The following is a 20,523-nucleotide window of genomic DNA, read 5'->3' on the forward strand; positions in this document are numbered from 1 at the left end:
ATACTATCTTTACTCTCCCACTGAGGAGGCAGAACACTCACTCTTTACGTCTCCATCCGCCTCCTTCACTCAGATTCCATCACTTCTGTCTCAATACACAAAAGAAATTATTATATATATATTTCGGGGGATGTTATTTCACTTTCGTTGGTTAAAGCAGGAACAGAGTTCCATTGTGACTTGCTGCTCCAGTAACCTTGTGGTCTGCACACAAACATTTTTACACTTTTTATCCTGTTTAGAGATTATCCGACTCAAAATTCAACAAAAACGGCCGTCCATTTTATTACTTTGATCATTTTATAGGACATTAAGGAAATTGTTTTGAAATATGAAAAAAGAATTGAAATATTTTTTCCCTTTTTTTTTTAAAAATACACAATAGATTAGATATTTCTTAACATATAGAAAATATTGATTAAAAATAAATATTTTTAATTTCATAAAATAATTTAAAAAAAAATGTATTTGAGATTTTTTTCAGTTGGATAACAATAATATACTAAAATTTTTCTTTACTATTTTCATTAAGTATTAACTCTTTTTTTGATCTAATGTAAAGATTTGTTCTGTTTAAGTTTTGCAGAGTAGATAATTCAAAAATAAGATTATTTGGGTATTTTAATATTTTGCACAGTTAGGTAAAATTTTCTATTAGATAATAAAAAAGATAATACTTTTTTTTAACAATTTGCAGATATTGATTGGTTGGGTAATTTTTTTATTTAATACAATCCTGAATTTTCTTTGCATAATTAACAGCTCATTCATTTGTTACGTTGATTAATTGATTGATTGCTCGATCAATAGAGAGTATGCTTCCTTTTAATGATGAAATGTACCAACTTTCAAACACTGAATTGGTCATTTATTCTAAAAATCTCTAAATGAATTAATTTCAAACAATGTAAAATGTCCAAAACAATCACAAGCTTAAACACATTAATATTTGAACCACAGCAGCACCTTCTCCAGTTTAATGAGCTGAAAACATTTGAACTTAAATCTGGTCACTTCCTCTTCCATCGTTGGGATGATTCACTCCACCATACTGTCAAGCTCTACAGGATCCATTGATTAGTTTGGCATTTGGGAATAATTTGCAGCTGTTATTAAGATATAACTTCCCAACATCTGGATTGTGACACAAGTAACCTCATTATTCTCATCCCTAAAGCTTTTTTTTCTCACACAAACAATCTCCTCTTGTTTCCTCCACAGAAGCACTCGGTCGCACGCGGTAATTAACTTTGACCTTCTCAGAAATGTCAAAATCTGTCTTCTGGGTTCGTGACCAGTTGTTCCAGTGTAGTAATTAGCGTTTTTCCAAACCGTACACAGCTTCGGTTTGCAGTCCGGTCACAGCTCCGTTCAGCCCCGCCCGTCACGCTTCAGAGGCTCGGGCTCGCCGGGGTCAGAGGTCACCGCTGTGCTTTGAATCTTTTGAAGCTGTACCTCAGGCCGAAACGCTGCTCCATGTTAGAAATGGTGGAGCGCAGCCCCACAGGACAGCGGTTCAAAGAGATGTGTGTCGACAGCCTGACACGGCCGCTCGCCGCTCGCCACTCGCTCCACGATCACTGAAACAGAGGAAGTGCAGATTTTACCACACGGAGGCGTCTCCGCGGAATATCTACCATACTGTACCACTCGGTACACAACGGTTCCTAAGAGATGCATGAAGCTAGTTCGTCAGCGGGGATATATACATACATACATACATACATACATACATACATACATACATAGTTTGTTCTTTCAGCAAGTTACAAATCTTTCCCCTTTGCTCTTGCAATACAACCTTTCTCCACAAGATAGTGCATTGAGTCATCCAACGACAGATAACACAGTGGCGTGGTTAGAGGCCCCGTTTATGCTGAAATCGTTTTTTTCACAACATAATACAGTTAAATATAAAAAACTACTTTAAAACATGGAGAATCACCTGTTATCGTTTAGTTTTTATTCCTTTATAATACTTCATTATTTTCCTCCATTGATGTTTTGTTACACTGACTTCCTCTATAAGTTGTTTTTCTCTCATGAATTTTTTTCAGTTATTTGTTGAGGTTTCATTTTTAACTGATTTGGGCCTTATTAGTGAAGCAGTTTTAATCACTGGAGTTTTATTGGTCACTTTTTCACTAAACTCTTGTTCACAGAGGAAGCACCTCAGTCAAACTCCCGAGAGCAACATGTCGCTTGAGTGTAAAAAATATTAGTAACCAGCCTCCACAGCGTCATCTTGTAGCTGATTCATCAGGAATCATTTCTCAGAAAGGAGACCTTTCAAATTAAAAATATGTCCATTGGTTTATTTTATTTTATTTTATTTTATTTTATTTTATTTTATTTTATTTTATTTTATTTTATTTTATTTTATTTTATTTTATCCACAAAGAAAATCCAAAACCCACTGAGATCTTTCCCAAGGGTGACCTGGTCTAAAGGTCTGCAGCACTCGTCCCGTCATCATATTATAAAAACCAACAACCTTTTTTGTTGTTCTTTTTTTTGGTTTTGTGAAAACAAACAACAATTCTATCTTAAATGAGTAACTTTCTCTCAGTACCTGTAGGAGAGGAATGAAAGAGGAAAGGTGAAAAGAGGTGAGTGTCGTCTGAGGAGACGACGTGACTGAGTCACAGTCTTTCAGCTGTGCAGATGCTTCTGGAAGAAGGAGGTGAAACAAACAAACCAACAAACAAACAAACAGAAAACTCATTAAGTCAGTGAGAGCTCTGCAGACGGGAGCTTTCACCCTCTCCTGCCATTTGCATTGACTAGTATTTGATCGGCGCCTGCAGATGGACAGATACCCTTATTAGCCTCTCTGACGGGGGGGTGGAGGGGGGGGGGGGTAGTCACTGGTGTGTGATGTGGTGTTCAGTGTTAATGCGGCGTCGGAGGGTTTCACCTGTAATCATCTGCAGTGGATATCGAAGTGTTTAACCAGCAGACAATATTACAGAAATATGACCGTGGATTTGCTCGGGGTTCATTAGTGCAAACTGCTGGTCTGGCTGATGTTCTCCTCTCAGAGCCTCCAGAGGTTTCACACTCACAACCTCCTGCTTATTGAAGAAGTCATTACTTCATCTCTTCATGTTCTTGAATATATCAAATGTGCATTTCTTTCTTCATTATTAAGCTCCTTTGACCTTTCATATTGCTTCCATTGAGATACGTTTAGATTGAGTGTTCTCACCTTTATGTCTTTCTACTTTTTTTTTAATTTAATTTAAGAATTATCCACTCATCTTCATCACTTCATCAAACTCCGGGTCATCAGGCTCTGGAGCCGATCCCAGCTATTGGACACTTTGAGAAAACATATTCACACACAATATTAGACTCCGGTCATACTTTTAAAGGATCGTATTATGCAAAATCCAAATTCTACTGGTATTCCAACAGTAATAATCGTCCCCATACCTGGAATGAAGCTCCAGAAGTGAAGACAGTCCGTCCTCTCGGTCTCTGGCTTGTTTCAGGTTTTAAAAAGTGTGTTGCTCCAAGCAGCCAATCAGAAATCAAACCCTATATAGTGTCATCGGGGGTTTAGCCAATCCCAATCAAGGTAGGCCCTCCCTTTGACTCCTCCCACAATTAGGCAGCTCTGCTCTGGCACATGGCACCATGAGAGGAAGTACTTCCTCCTCTTCCCAAGAAGGGCATGTGGGCGGAGCCAGTCCAGCTCACACAGACACAGCAGATTCTGAATGCAGCTCTTATGATCCAATATTCAAATCAAGGAGGAGCTAGAAACTTTGAATACTGAAGGTTTCTGGACCGACCAGACCAGGAGGAGGAGGAGGAGGAGAACAGGAGGAGGAGATGAGGAGAACAGGAGGAGGAGGAGAACAGGAGGAGGAGGAGAACAGGAGGAGGAGGAGAACAGGAGGAGGAGAACAGCAGGAGGATGTGAATCCTTTAAAACTATCTCTTGCATCTGTACAAATTTACATTTTTATATTTTCTCACAATCTTCCACGGCAGAGCTTCTCAACTGGTGGGTTGAGACCAAAAAGTGGGTCACTGGGCCGTTTTTTTAGGGTCTCTACAAAAAAAAAAACCCAGACAGACAGAAACCTGAAGATGGAAATAATGTGGAGCGTAAACAAGGCTATGTTTAGGTAAAAATGGAAAACTTTCACTTTGGGTGTTCATTTATATAACAGCGGTGCTTGGAGTCACTGAAAATGTTTATGAAAACGCTCCGGCTCCATCTCCGTGGGAACGGCAGAACATGTTCTCCTGCACATGCTCAGTAGAGCCAATCAGAACAAAGTTTCCTCCAGAGTGTCATGACTCCCAGTCCATATTCTCCTGGACTTGGTAGCTTTATTTTGAGAGTAACCATAATAACAACCAATTTGGTAGCTTTATTTTCACAGTCACCATAATAACAATCCAATTTGGTGGTTTTATTTTGACAGTCACCATAATAACAATCCAATTTGGTGGTTTTATTTTGACAGTCACCATAATAACAATCCTACTTGGTGTTCTGTCCACTAGAATGTCTGTGTTCTCCTGGTGTTAATGTTTAGAGCTCATTGTTCTCTGCTGTTTGAATGTGTGTGTGTGTGTGTGTGTGTGTGTGTGTGTGTGTGTGTGTGTGTGTGTGTGTGTGTGTGTGTGTGTGTGTGTGTGTGTGTGTGTGTGTGTGTGTGTGTGTGTGTGTGTGTGTGTGTGTGTGTGTGTGTCACAGACGACCGTTCACACAAACCATGACTAACTCCGCTGTCAGCTGCAGCCTGTGACACCAGAAGTGTAAACACACGATGAATACGTTGTTGTTGTTCCTCATTTAAACCTCCTGGACAGACTGAAACCTGCTTCCTGTTTCCTGCTTCCTGCTTCCTGCTTCCTGCTTCCTGCTTCCTGCTTCCTGCTTCCTGCTTCCGGCTGCAGCCACACGGACTCTCTAAAGTCATTGGCCCAGTTATTACCCCTCTATGCAGCTGAGAAGGTGATACGATCAGTGAAGACCTTCCCTCAAGGCGATATTGATCAAGTTTGTGGAAATCTACAATTTAATTCTGGATTTCAGTTGACGAACGAAACATTTTTAATTAAGATGTGTTTACACTTCTGGTGTCACTGGCTGCTGCTGACAGCGGAGTTAGTCATGGTTTGTGTGAACGGTCGTCTGTGACACACACACACACACACACCCACACACACACACACACACACACACACACACACACACAGTTGGCACGATTGGGGGCAGCAGATATTTACACACTGGGAGACAACGAGACACAGCTGAAAACAATCAGGGCTCAAGATGAGGGAGAACCCTGGAGGAGGTGAAGACGAGCAGCAGAGACAAGAGAAGTTAAATGAACATGAACAAAGAATAACAACTTCATTTTCGCTCTTTATCTTAAGTTGTTTCTTTACTGCTCTATCAAACAATACTGCAGCCCATACTATGAAGTACTGCAATGCACAGTATAAAAAAAGAACAAAAAACTAAATTACCAAATCAACACATGAATCCAGACATGAACTTTAGCTTCAATCTGAAACTACAAACACATTAAACGAACAATAAGACAATAAAGGGCCAAAAATAAACATTAAAATGAAAACCATAAGAACATATCTGCCATTTAATTCAATTCAATTCAACTTTATTTGTCTTGTGACAAATACAACACTGTCATTTCAGCCCACATTACAGAGAAACCCAACTTCTTGAAATACCTTCAGTAATAAAGTAAACTACGAGCAATTGTAATAACAATGTGTTTAGCTGTAGATAGAATGAATTTCTTTTAGCATTACCTGTAAAAAATAAACCTTTTTATTAGGCCCATATAGAACAGAGGATGGAACTCGTGTCTGATTAACATATTATAACCACACATTATAACTTTTAACCTAAAATAGCTTTGTTCCTGAACAAACTGAATCAATAAACTGTTTAGTTGTCTCGTGTTTGATGTTCAGGCTTATTAACATATTAATATCGCCTTTGTCCATCCGTGACGCTGAATGAATGAATGAATTTGTTTGGATTTCCTACATGTGCATAAAGAATAAAACCTACAAATATATATTAATCATTTTGATGACATGTAAAAAACCAGAGGATGACACAAAAAAGTCATAACGAAGACTTATTTCCATTGTGCTCCTCATAATAAATAAATAAATAAATAAATAAATAAATAAATAAATAAATAAATAAATAAATAGATAAATAGATAAATAGATAAAAATATGAAATAGTATACATTTAGAAAAAAGATTAATACAAGTTCCACCTATACAAATCTGTTGCACAAAATTATTTGTCACAAATGTATATATAGATCTCAACGTATGTAATCACAGACCAATTAATCATAAAAAAAGAATAGAACGAAATGAATGAATGAACTCTGATCCCAGAGACGGCGGGGGGCCGGCGTCACGTCTGGGCTCCACGCCGCCGTTCCTCATAAACACAGACCGAGATTGAAATGACACTCTGTGATTAGACTTGGAAATGTTTTAGAAATCTTACTTGGTGCAAAGTAATGGTCTCATTCTGTGAAATCATTGTTTATGACCCGCCTCAGGCTTCTCATTCAAACACTTCAATAGGAGGGAGACGCAGCGGAATCTCTAACTAAGCTCGTTGTCAAAGGGCTGAATAAGGTATTAAGCAGGAGATGAACTGAAAACATGGCGTGATGAGACGGGCGTGAGCGATCTTCTTTAGATGACTCCGCCGCTGAACGAGCTTGAAGGTCAAAACTTTCCCTCCGAATTTGTTTCCCTCTCACATTCACCCGGGCTGCTGGTTGTTTGGGAGAAGCTGAGCCGTCGCTGTTGTGAGATGTCTTTAACAGAGGCTGTCACCAGCAGGCAGAACGCCATCCATCTCTGACAGTCTGCCGCTAAACTGGCATAAATATCTGCCCTTCGCCGTCTGCCAATTATTTCTGCAGTGTCAGAGGATCTGCTCCACTCAGAGCCGGCATTTGTTGCTTTAGTGTGCTCACATTGTCGTCTCGGCATCAGGCTGCACTTTTCAGGCTCCATAGTGGAGCTGGACGTCGGAGCGTCTCTGACTCGAGTGGCCTTGTGGACTAAAGGACAGTCAATTATACCGTTATTGATGAAATCATTACAGACGGAGTCTATCAGGCTTCAGCTCAACTGATTCACTTCAAACTCTTCATTTCTACATTTCTCTCTGTCTGTGCGCTGATGATGCCGAACGAGGAGACAGGATCAGATTTGTTTACGTCTTTTCTTCCTGTGACTGAAGTTTGACTGTTTTAGTCCTAATTGGATCACATGGATGGAAATGTGGAAATAGATGAAAAAGAATCAGTGATTCTTTGTTACTGAAAGTTGCTTTTGAACTGCTTCCTTTATAAAAATATATATGTTCAAAGCACTTTTTTCCAAGTAGACATAACTAATAAACCTATGAAGAATCAACGTGAGAGTAGAAGTACATACTTGTAAAACATTCAACTACCTAAAACTAGGCCTGTCACGATAACAAATTCTGCTGGACGATAAATTGGCCCAGAAATTATTGCAATATACAATAATATTGCCGGATTGATACCATTTTTCCACTAATATATTAATAATGGTATAATATTGCAAGTATACCCTTTTAAAGATAAATAAACTTTTATTTCTCAAGAATATTTAAAATTGGAATTGTATTATGAAAAAAGAGATTGTAAATATCCAAAATAAAGAATCAAAACAGCCTCTCTCTCTCTCTCTCTCTCTCTCTCTCTCTCTCTCTCTCTCTCTCTCTCTCTCACTCTCTCTCTCTCTCCTCCTCACGGGCTCTCATGCTGCACTCAGGTGTGCCAGGTGCCCCGCCTCCCCACACGAGAGTGATTGACAGGCAGTGTTCTAAAGTTCTAAATTCATAGTTCCAAAAATGAACTAGCTCATGATTCTTTTTTTCAATATGTTGCTGCGAGTTTTGGAGTTACGTGATGCACCTGAACGCATCACCCAGTATCAGCAGCATGACGCTTGGTAACCCTTAAAAAGTCATCCACCGTTCAAAGCATGTAAAAAAAGAAAAAAAAAAGAAGTAGCGGCTTGTCGTCCGGAAAGTACGGTAACCATACGAAGATAAAGTATTAATGGTGGAGACAGAGTCTGAGGTAGAGCTGCTGTCTTCTATTTGTTTTTGTCGTGATGCTTCACATTTTGATGACGTAGGCGGCGGAGCCACTCTGGTGGCTGCTGTTGCCAGATTGGCTGTTTTCCCCCGACATGTTAAGGCCCGTTCACATTGAGCCTTACCAGGTTTCCACTGGAAGGCTCAGAAATCTGGCAACTCTCTAAAACAACATTAAACTGTGAGCGCCGCTCACTAACACCAGAATGAGCGCCGCTCACAGTGACGTCTTTGGTAAATGAAACATTATCCAGCCTGGCAAACTGATCCAGCTCATTATTAATTATTGTGCAATTAATTGATTTATTGATTTATTGATTTATTGATTTATTGATTTATTGATTTATTGATTTATTGATTTATTGATTTATTGATTTATTGATTATTGCGACAAGCCTACCTAAAACTTCTAACTGTCTACTGGGTATTTGTAATTTATTACTTTCACCCCTGCTCACAGCAATAACAGGCTAGAATAAAGTCTAAATGCCACGAATGTGTTTTAACCAGAGGAGTGAAGGAACGTAGCGTTTTCACCCGTTTCTACAGAGACAGAGCGTTTTTGAAAAGTTCCACCTTGGGAGCCGTTTCCAAAAAGTTATCTTAAATACAGTCATTTTAAAGGTCTCTTGTAGTAGAGTTCATGCTGTGAATTGTATCTGGCATGAGTGTAATTACATGCTCGAGTAATTGAAAATACAGAACTAGAGTAATGTGAGTAACTGTAACTACTTTCCACCATTTGACACTTTAAATGTTTTATTATTGCTAATAATACATGACGTGTTTGTTGAAATGGCTCAAAACTGACAGTAACTTTTCATTCTTTACTTGAGACAAACTATGCATTGAAATACACCAATAATAATAACTCACAAATAAATACTCTCCTAAGTACTTCTCTCGTAACAGTAAACAAATAGAGGACTTCATTCCTCATCAGTTTATCAGCCGTTAAAGTGTTCTGCTGTGGACGTTTCTCGGATCTGTGCGTTTGTTATTAGAACTTTGCTTCATAGTCTATTTCTCAGCTTCATTCCTTTTTGTCTCACATTAAAGTTCATTATTTAATAAATGACCTTTGAATACTCCGGCAGTAACGAGGAAACTGTAGTGTGCTCGACTGAGAATTACTGTGTATTTAACCTGCAGAGTTTCCTCACTGAGTGCTCAGACCATCATTTCATCTGGAGTCACTTCAGACGGAGTTGTTAAAGTTGTTTTTTTATGACTGTTTGGCGTTAAGTTGCTGCAGAACGAGGAGAAGATGAAGAGCAGACTGATTTCATCACAGTGAGGTTCAGCTCTCATCCGTTGCTCTGGAGGTTGTGTAAGGTTTAATCACTCGCCTTATTTTATTGGAATAATTTTGACTCATTTGTCAAAGTTAGCTTGAAAAAATAAAGACAAATTTGCACATCCTGTTTTCGATTGTCCACCTAAATATATTGTTTTGTAACAACTGGACAGACTGAAGATGGATGAATGGTTCATACAAGTTGTGTAATGATCGATGTGTGCTCAGCTTTGGAACAATTCTGCTATCCAACATGATATTTAATGTTTTCAAGTGAAAATGCAAAACCTTTGTAGCATTTTGTCGGACCGTTGACAGAACAACAGTATTCAGAGGGTTAGGGTAAATACAACTTTTTAATAACACTCTGACTCCATGGAGAAATCTTTTCTGAAATACTCCTTCTGCATATGTGCATTACAGTAGTTCTGCACATGCTCAGTGGATGGACAATAATAAGAACAACATTTCCTCTGTGGTGTCATGACTCCCACCCTAATAACAATCCACCCTGGTAATTTTATTGTGACAGTCACCATAATAAGAATCCAACCTGGTAGTTTTATTGTGACAGTCACCATAATAACAATCCAACTTGGTGGTCTGTCTACTAAAATGTCCGTGTTCTCCCTGTGTTAATGTTCATATCGTATTTTTTCTGCTGTATGTGTGTGTGTGGTTTCATTACAAAAACAAATAACAGCACCAACTAGTGGCCCAACATGCTAACTACATTGTTTTCAGTGTAGCTGCCATTTCTATGGAAACGGACTTAATTTTCTAAACGTAATGTTTACAGCCGATTGTTCTCTGCATTCTGGGATTTCTTTACAAAAGCAAACAAAAGCTTCACCAGACGAACAGAGACAGACCGACATGAGAGAACATGCAAACTCCACCTCCGTCAGCCTTCATACCAAACCTCCAGCCAGGAGGCTCTGGAGTGCTAACCACTTCATTCCTCTGGATCGTTGTCGACTGTGTGAAACGAATCAGTGAAACCTTTTAAGAATGAAGATACTGTAAAGCATTTCAGCTTGTTACTGATGATCCTGATGTTAAAAACAGTTTGAAAACCTGCCAGCAGGTGAATCTTCACTTCAAAATGAAATATTAGTTGATTAAAAAAAATGCCCTTTAATCAACCCTCTAATTATCTTCCTTTTCCCGCCGCTGCTGCCTTCCACACCCCGTCGTCTTCATTCCACCGCTTTCCCACTTTCTCGATCGTTTGTAGACTTTTGTTGCAATCAAACGAGGCGGCGCTTGATTTCACAGTTACAGACGGAGAGGAAGATCTAATCATCGGAATCCTCTGGTGAAGTGATTGGTTGGAACAAAGCCCTGAAATCGTTCGGGCCCGACAAGCGTCTTCACAGAACTCTCTTCACTCTGCGCCGCCGTGCTGTCGGCTCCACGTCCTCTCACGGGACATCGACTCGTGCCAATATAGCGGCCATGTTTCCATCAGAGGAGTTCCTCCCCGTTGCGGCGGGCTTTCACACAGGGTCGGACACGCTGTCAGCAACAAGCAGCTCAAACAGGCGCAGTGGCAGCAGAGCTCCAGGCTGAAGGCTCTGCCAGATGAATATTGTAAATCCAGTGGAAAGTTTAAATGCCTTTAAGCTCCAGTTACAACATGACGGCTTATGAATATTTCTGGTGATTCTGCCGAGGACTAATGTAATAGTAATGATCTTCCTGAATACGTAATCAGTGCAAAGGACAAAGCAAGAGCACCACTTCCAAATGGTCCATGGTGATTATAGTCAATGATTACATTAAACTTAGAAACTGTCATAAATCTGATGGATTAGAAAGGTGGCGGCTGCAGTTTCACAGCAGTTACACTCAACTGAACTCAGTACAAACATCAAGCTGCGTTTAAACCTGAGCATCGTGCTTCGTACAGCCATCGACGCCTGCGAGGCTGAAACACATGGCCAAGACGGAGACGCGTCGAAATGTCTAAAATCCTAAAGGTTACCTGGTGTGAACGGGTCGGTAACCAAGAGAGCAAATCTCACACGTCTCGCACATCCTACTGGTCACATCCTGCTGGTCACATCCTGCTGGTCACATCCCACTGGTCACATCCTGCTGGTCACATCCTGCTGGTCACATCCCACTGGTCACATCCTACTGGTCACATCCCACTGGTCACATCCTACTGGTCACATCCCTCTGGGCACATCCTGCTGGTCACATCCCACTGGTCACATCCTGCTGGTCACATCCTGCTGGTCACATCCCACTGGTCACATCCTACTGGTCACATCCCACTGGTCACATCCTACTGGTCACATCCCTCTGGGCACATCCTACTGGTCACATCCCTCTGGTCACATCCTGCTGGTCACATCCTACTGGTCACATCCTGCTGGTCACATCCTGCAGGTCACATCCTACTGGTCACATCCTGCTGGTCACATCCTGCAGGTCACATCCTGCTGGTCACATCCTGCTGGTCACATCCTGCAGGTCACCTCCTGCGCCTCCCAGATCGCCGCCCAGCCAGTGCGGCCATGACAGGCTGTCCTCATGGGGGTGAGAGGAAAAGGTGACGACCTGGTGAAGGACATTTCAGGCCGACATCTAATCCGTCAACATCACCGGGCTCGGATGCCGTCAAGTTTCCCCCCGTCAGACAGCGATGGCAGCGATCGGTTGACTTTAGTCAGAGTGAGCTGTACTGTTTGGAAATCAATTATTCATGTTGTGGCTTATTAATGATAAATCTACCTTCGTTATTCAGACAGTGAAATGATTACTATACCATTATTCAGTGATACAAAGACACAAAACACAAACCGCCGAGGGGTTTAGGTGTGTGTGTGTGTGTTTGTGTGTGTGTGTGTGTGTGTTTGTGTGTGTGTGTGTGTGTGTGTGTGTGTGTGTGTGTGTGTGTGTGTGTGTGTGTGTGTGTGTGTGTGTGTGTGTGTGTGTGTGTGTGTGTGTGTGTGTGTGTGTGTGTGTGTGTGTGTGTGTGTGTGTGTGTGTGTGTGTGTGCTCACGTCTGCAGTTTGTCTGATGAAGCACAAACGCTTGAGGAGAGTTTTATTTCTTAAGTTTGAATGTTTTAGTTTTTAGTTTTTTCGGGTAACTTGTATTTTATTTTATTTATTTATTTTTCTTGAATCTCAGGGATTTTTCTCCAAGGATTTAATCTTTTGAATACTTTTCTTCCTAAAGAGACGATACAGCCTTCAGTTCTCCGCTGGCTCCCGACTCTAATTCAAGTGTAGTCAGACCTGTTATTCTGAAAGCTTCCTCACTCAACCCAACTTTAAATAGTTCTGCTGGGGAGTCGCTGTTGAAGTTAGCCTTCGATGATGCAGCTCAATATATTCAGCGGCGAGCTGCAGAGGCAGAGGACGATTAGAAAGGGGAAGGAATCTAAAACACTTTGGAGACTGATGATTGTATGGGTTAAATATAAAAGGTGAGACTTGGTGCTTTTGTCTCGGCGGGCTTTTGATCTCCAGGTGACTCGTGACTGTTTGTAGTGCAGAGATGAGACGGACTGGAAATAATGTTAATACATCAGTATTCATTGTGCCGCCACGGAGGCAAAGCCTGACGAAAACTTGCTGTCAGAGCTGTGAGATCTCAGGATGTCACATTTCTTTCTGTGGCTTTTCTTTTTGACAGTTAATTTTCTCTTAATGGACCTAATGTGGAGGGTCGAGCCATCAGATCTGCTTAATGTGTTTTTTAAGGTGTTTTTTTATAAAGTTTTATTTAAAAATACCGTGTTATCATTTTCAAATAGTGATTATTAAAATGGATCCTACTCATTCCCATTGCATGTGAAAGTTAGAACTATCATTGTTAATATCCTTTGTTTATTTCCCCAAACATCCCATAATTCCTTCCAGAAAACCCCATTGCTCACAGCAGATTGGAAAAACAGCGAATCTTAACAAAAGCCCGATTGTGATTACAAAAAAAACTAAACGGGTGAACCTGTTCCACACCTGCTTTATGGAAAAATCAATGCAGAGAAAATTGAAAAGAGAATGTTTGAGGCTGCACGAAAGGTTGTAGAGAAAGAGAGCGTTAAAAAAAAAAAAAGTTGTATCAGGATCAGACACCAGGCAAAGTTGTGACGATGTTCGGGTGAAAAGAATCAAAGAGTCCTGAGGCGTCGCCATCATCCGGCCTGGAGTCGCCAGGACCTCCTGAAATCTTCTTGGAAAAGTTTACAAACAAACATCATTCTGTCATCGTTGCTGTGTGAAACACGAAACGTTTCTGAAAAGAAAACACAACAACGATGCGTTTTCACTTGGACCGTTTTGTAACCGGAGCCTCAGTTTGTCAACACCAAACCTGTTTCTGCTCATTATTACATCATAGACTGGAGGTTTATGACTTCTGGTACAATTTCAAGGAAACGTTTGCAAACGTCTGCACACCACAAGCAGTCGTCCCAAGTTAGATTCTGCATTTGTTTCCCCTGCGACCAAATTACTTTGCCTCATATGATGAATGTGCAGGTCTGCCCCACGCCGCCGCGTTGCCACGCCGCCACGTCGCCACGCCGCCACGCCGTCGCTGAACACTACAGGCTGTTTGACTCGCTGGCGTAGCAGCCAGCTCTTGTAAACAAATTGAATTTATGTAACCTTGCTGACAGGAAGGAAGTGCAGCGTCCAGACTGGCTGGTGAGTGCGACGTCCCCGATGCCTGCGCCCCAGTGGAAACATAGTTATTACGGCCAGAAAGAGTGAACTCACCGCCTACAGTGGCAGCCGGCTTGTTTTGTTATATGGATGATGAAGTTGATGTATGGAGCCCTTGCATGCACAGAGCAGCCCCAGTCCTTCTGCCCAGTGATGAATAGCATCAATACTGTGGGCTATTGGAAAAAACCGGGGCGCACCAGAACTCATCTCGCCGCCTCTTCCCCATTTTCTCTATTTGCCTTTTTTTTTTTTTTTTTTGGCAGAACTCAAGTAAATTGTATTGTTTTCCTTTTCTTCCGCCTGGATTCCTCATTCCAGAGGCCGAGCTCCTTTTGTGTAACTTTTAATGAGCTGAAAGCCATGCAAGGCTGCGCAGGAATCACTTGACAAAGCACTTCTGAGAGATTAAGGCTGACTAACGGCACGGCGGTGTCGACTGGGCTTTGTCTCTCCCCCTCTTCTCGTCCTCCACATCCGTCCAGCCGAGCGGGAATGAGCGTCGCAATGGAGGCGAGATTAGAATCGGACGTGAATTGGGCTGGAGATTGGTTTGTAGACGGAAAATGCCTGAAAATGGAAGATGGAGCGGGAAAAGGGAGCAGAGCGAGGGACGGCCGAACAATGAGAGAAGGTCACAGTTAAAAAGTGTGTGGAGTGAGAGGAGAGTGATGCTGGTGTGAGGATAAAAATGATTGAGCGGGGGAATTTACGCTCATATTTGCATGAAGAGTAACGACATCATGGCTCCAAATGTTCTCACCTCTTCGGTCCTAAAAGGGCTGAAAGTATCCGCCGGCTGCTCCGGAACGCTTCAGGTTCCGTGTTAAAGCCACTCGGGGTGTTCGGTGGCTTTCATCCCACATTTCACGTCGTTAGTCACCTCTAAGTGAATTTAATGAGAAATTACCTGTTGTAGGAGCCAAAACTGGCTGTGGCGCCGAAGAAGGAGCACATTAATCCTTTCTAATGACTTGTGATGATCATCTGGGATCATTGGGGGGGCGGGGGGAGGGGGGATCTGACGTTTACGCTCTTACTCCTTATCTTACCTCCGTCTGCATCTATAAAGTGTTTTTACCGTGCTTGTTGTTGACTGCATTCTATTTTCCGGTGTTTGGTATCAAATTATTTCCAAGCAGAGAGGCTCCATCGATTGTTTGTTGGTGTCAGAGAGACGACGTCCATAAAACTTTCATGTGTTCTGCTTTCCTCTTCGCCTCAACAGGAGTGAGTGTTTGGCTCTTAGTTCCCACAAAGGGACTCTATTGATTCCTGCATTTATTTTCACCTGTGCTTTCCTCCCTCTCTCTCTCTCTCTCTCTCTCTCCCTCTCTCTCCCTCTCTCTCCCTCTCCCTCACAGTGGCAAACATTTTGTGGCGCGAAGAAGGTACGTCTAGACCGCCGCTGCTCCTCTACAACATTCATTAAACCGAGTTAATTGAATTCCTGTAATAGGGTTACTGAACTGTGATGAGAAGGATTAAATGATTTGATGCTCGGAAAGTAGATAACAATGTTGAAGGCTTATTTCTGCCCTGAACGTTCACACCGCGAGACAATTTTCTGGTTTGTAACCGAGCCGGTTGTTCCTCTCCTGCAGGTCTTGGCATCGGGAACATGTTCTATGTGTTCTATGAGGACGGGATTAAAGTCATCCAGCCGGTGGCCTGTGAGATCCAACGACACATCAAGCCCAGTGAAAAGCTGCTCGCACTGCAGGTGAGAAACACACACAACACAAATCTCTGGGGTTTTCTTTACTGGTATAATTTAGCAACTTCACTGGGGAAATAATTTCTCTGAATGTTAATCATTTTATTTTTTATCATTCCTTAACTGTGGATATGACGAGGCCGGGGAGCAGTCGGGGGTCACGGCCCTCGCAGTCAGACAGTTTGAACTTTTTACCAACAAGGAAACTTCACAAGCTCCTCTTACCTGTAACTGGATTAAGATTAAGTTTGGGGATACATTCGGGTGAAGCAGCTCTTTACAATAAATTTATCTGAATTTGGCAAAAATAAATAAATATTACACTCTATGACGATGATCTGTCAGGAAGTGAAATCAAAATAATAGAAAAGCAACAGACAGGAAAATATCTTAAACTGACCTTGTTTACGCGGCAACGTGAAGATGTATCATTTGTGCAATGTACTGAAAACAATATGCTAATGGAAGACACACTGAAAAGTAGAGCTACACTCGGTAGAGCGCACACCTTCGCCAACACCGCACTTGTTTGCGGAACTGAGTTAGCATTGCTAGCATGTTAGCTGTTAGCTCATATCAATGCTAACTAGCCTGTCAGGTAGCTACATCACTGTGTGAAACACTGAGCAGGGAGCATCTCCATGGCAACAGACGCTGATCTCCTTTGATCTCCTCCATGAGGTGTCTCTCTCATCTGCTTTGTATGGGAAATTGTTTTCATAGTTTTTTGGGAATAATTCTGAAACGGTTAGTCGTTAACGTCACAGAATCTAATGGAGTGGTCCTTGATGATGACAAATCATCCTTGAAGATTTCATGCAATTCTGGTTGATAGTTTTTGTAAAAAGTTGGTCAAATACATACAAACCAATGAATAAATAAATACATGCTGACAAAAACCTAACCTTCCTCCTGCATTCGTTGGCGACGGTGACAATGTAGTTAACATGCTGGGCCACTAGTTGACGCTGTTGGTTGATTTGTAATGAAACCACACGCATGCACATAAAGAACAATACACTATAAACATTAACAATGGGACAACACAGACATTCTATTGGACCAAGCTGAATTGTTATTACGTTGACTTTCAAAATAAAACTACGGCCATGATGCGCATGAGGAGGAGCAGCATTTCGGAAAAGTGGCATATTGCCCGTTTCCACCGAGACGGAGCGTTTTCAATAAGGTCCACTGTGGGAGCCACAGTGTTTTATATTTGATTCTAATCATTTTTTTATATTGTTGCTTTCGCTCATATTGTTTTTAGCACTTTGAGATTTACTAATGTAAAGTGCTAAAGTATAATTATTATTATTATTATTATTATTATTATTATTATTATTATTATTATTATTATTATTATTATTATTATTATTATCATTGTTATTATCCAGTTTCTAAAGGTTTCCAGTGAGTTTGAGCACCGTTGTCGTGTAAACAGACACCCAAAACAATGAAAGTTTTGCATTTTCACTTGAAAACATATATATGTATATATATATATATACATATATATAAACAAAACTTAAAGTCAGTTGATAAAACATTAACACCAACAGGAAGATCTGAGGAAATGTTTCTCACCACAACAGGATCGGTTAAAATCAGAGCTGATTTAAACCTCCTTTGCAGACACAATCACAAAATACACAAATAGTAAAATCTTTTCAATCCTAAAGGAGATTTTACGTAAATTCATTAGCAGAAACTCAAGGTATTTGGAACACAAGCACCATATTCAGTATCCGTGACGGTAAACTTGATAACTGTTCGCCAAATGAGCTCTTCCTGTTTCAAATCAGCTTCCTTTTGTGTGTGTTACCAGATCAATATCGCCTCAAGTATTCTGGCACATTAATATTTCTACTTTAAGGATAATAGTCTAAGAGGCTTTTCTAAATGGTCTTCGGTATGATTTCTGAATCAATATGCAAATGTTGGAGTTTAGAAACTATAATGATTTATTCCTGCTGTCTACTTGCGACACTGCTGGAAAACATCTTGTCAGAGAAAATCACAATAAAACAGAAACATAAATGAGATTGTCTTTTGTCAAACATAAATTAAAAACCACACAGCCTCTGTCCTGAGGTGAAAATCTGTGTGTGTGTTTACGGCAGGTGATGTGTTTGTAGGTGGAACCTGACCCTATATTAAACCTCTGGGATCTTGGCGCACAAGCAGTGAAGCATGAGGAGTTTGTCTGCCGCAGTAGGTTTTCGAGCCGCGAGCCGGCGTGTCATGAGTGGAGCTGTGATGTGAACGTGGATCTATACGTCCTCCAGCACCTGGTGATGAATCGCCACGTCTCCGTCTCACTCCGACTCTGACGGCTTCAAAAGGAAATGTAGTGCCGTCTTCTTTCTCTCCGACTTCTCAAATTAATGGACCTGGAACTGAGCGGCGGTCTCGTCGCAGTAAATTCAGGGAAGTTTTTCACAGAAATCCTGAAGAGATAAAAAGTTCACAGAGGACCGGAAAAGTCCCCTGAGAGTGACATTACCTCATAAAACTCCTCACATTGAGTCAAGAATTAAATCTTATTACAAGAATTGAAGATGATAGCGTCATAAAAATAGAATACTGTGTTGAAGACGTCTTAAGTTTTACTAAATCCCCAAACTTTCAGGTGTTTGATTGTTGAACTGGGCGTCGAACATTTTAGTTTCGATGCCGCGATCAGCCCAAAGTCACCTGGAGGGGGCCGGACACATAAAATAGTCCCATGATATTCTTTGAGTTTAAAGTTTAAAGTCTGTTTTTGTTGTCATGCAGAGTATACGCCATCAAAATGTTGAGATTTCAAAAAAATCAATAAAACAGAACAATTACGACAGAATATGACTCCAATCTCAACAAAAGTCACTTTTACTGAAACCCTCTGTTGCAAAATCAAGTTAAATGTCATAAAAACTTCTGTTGCTGTTGCATTCTGGGTGTTTTTACAAACTCCCCCTGACAGCGCGGCTTTGACTCTGTTTGATAACAACCAGGTAGTTTTCACAGCAGCATCACTGATTTCTCAGCTCGGGTCTCAGTGTCGTTTGTCGCTACTCTAAAGAAATTTGTTTTAAAGAAATGTTTTCTTAGAAATTTGTATAATTTTCTTGGTGGTTTGGCGGAATGGAGCCTATTGCATCCCGGTTTTGTCCACTGGGCTTTATGTTTGACACCCCTGGTCTACATTATTTTAATTTACATATTAGGTGTTATTAGACAAAATAATAAATTGAAAATATAAAATGAAACATAAAAGTAGAATCTTAATATATTTGTTTCACTATTCGGTGCGTCTTACTGTTTTTACTGTGTGGCGTTTTGAGGAAATAACTACCAAAGCTGCAGCATATATCTGTATTTTGATCTTTTATACTCTGTTGATAAGAATGACAACAAAGTTTAATCTGTATGAGATAAATTCTAAAATCTCAGTGAAATGTTGGATAAGAATATAATAAATGTTAAAACCAGGAGAACAGTTTGGTTTGAACTGCTGTTTTACTTTCACTCTCTTAAAGAAAATTATAAACCAGACTTAACATTTGTCCTTCAGTTTCATTCACTGATGCACACAAAGAGGTCCAGTTTATGGTAAAATCTGATGTTCTGATACAAACACATATTTTTGTACGTACGGACTCTTTAACTGTAATAACCTCCTGAATACGTTGTGTTCACTGCTAAACAAGCCCGTACCGGCTATATTTCAGTACATTGTGATGTATGGAGTGGAGTTCCCTGCACTGTGATGTAAAGTAGATATTTAGTTGGAGAAAGAGCCAAACAGTGAGAAATAAAAAGGTTTGTGTGAATATAAATGAGCTGGAAGAGGTTTAGAGTGACGAGCTCAGGACGACACTCACTCGTTTCTCCCTCCGTGATTACAAACAAATTGATCAGTGCGTTTTCAGCATTGCTTCCTCCTGAAACCGACGCCCGGTGGACCCGGCGGTCCGTTGCAGTTTGTGTTGATTTGCTGTGGAACCGTTTCCAGCTCCGGGTGGATTCTTCAGCCCCCGGCCCGTCACACGTGGTCCTGTTCACCACGGAAGCCTCCGAGCAGCGCAGCATTCAAAGCGGTTAGACACCGGTTAGATTTACATGTGTCCCGGAACAAGGCGCGTTTTCCTCACATCTGGGAGCCGCGTGCTGATTGGACGGCCGCTAAACATAAAGCAGCACAACAATCAGCCGAGCGCTCCTCGGAGAGGCGTGTTTGGATTAGGATATCAATCACGGCGAGAGCCGCGGTTCTGTCTCTGCGGATCGCCGAGAGAACGCATAAGGCCCGTTCCCACGTTCCGCTCACGTTCTGCCGTCGCGGAGCAGCGTTGATTGATTTGTTTACTGTAATCACACAGCCGATCCATTATCCAGCCCACCGCAGAGGCCTCACCTGTGACAGAGAGGAAAAATCACTGTTATATAGTAGGACCAGGAATTACTTTCATTTTGTAAAAAAAACTGAATATCAACCTTTCTGTGAATGTGCGTCACAGACAAACTACCTAAACCTCTCATAAACATGGTGCACATGCGGTGGTCTTTTGTTGAAATGTAGTTTGTTATAAACGTGATATCATGTAATCCAGTAACCTGATTAAAGATTCTTTCCAGGTTATCTGATATTGATTGAAATCAAATTGAAATCAATACAGAT

The 20,523-nt window shown here is 41.1% G+C and overlaps 1 protein-coding gene across 1 annotated transcript in view; it reads left to right on the forward strand.

The window, feature by feature from the left end:
- fstl5 (follistatin-like 5) overlaps nt 1–20,523 on the forward strand; it is a 228,696-nt gene that overhangs the window by 178,161 nt on the left and 30,012 nt on the right. Inside the window, exons 11-12 of the mRNA XM_080465684.1 lie at nt 15,508–15,534; nt 15,748–15,866. Coding sequence (XP_080321810.1) covers nt 15,508–15,534; nt 15,748–15,866 — 146 coding nt within the window. The remainder of the gene's footprint in view (nt 1–15,507; nt 15,535–15,747; nt 15,867–20,523) is intronic.

Source organism: Lipophrys pholis (genome assembly GCF_963383615.2).
Source record: "Lipophrys pholis genome assembly, chromosome: 6".
NCBI lineage: Eukaryota > Metazoa > Chordata > Actinopteri > Blenniiformes > Blenniidae > Lipophrys > Lipophrys pholis.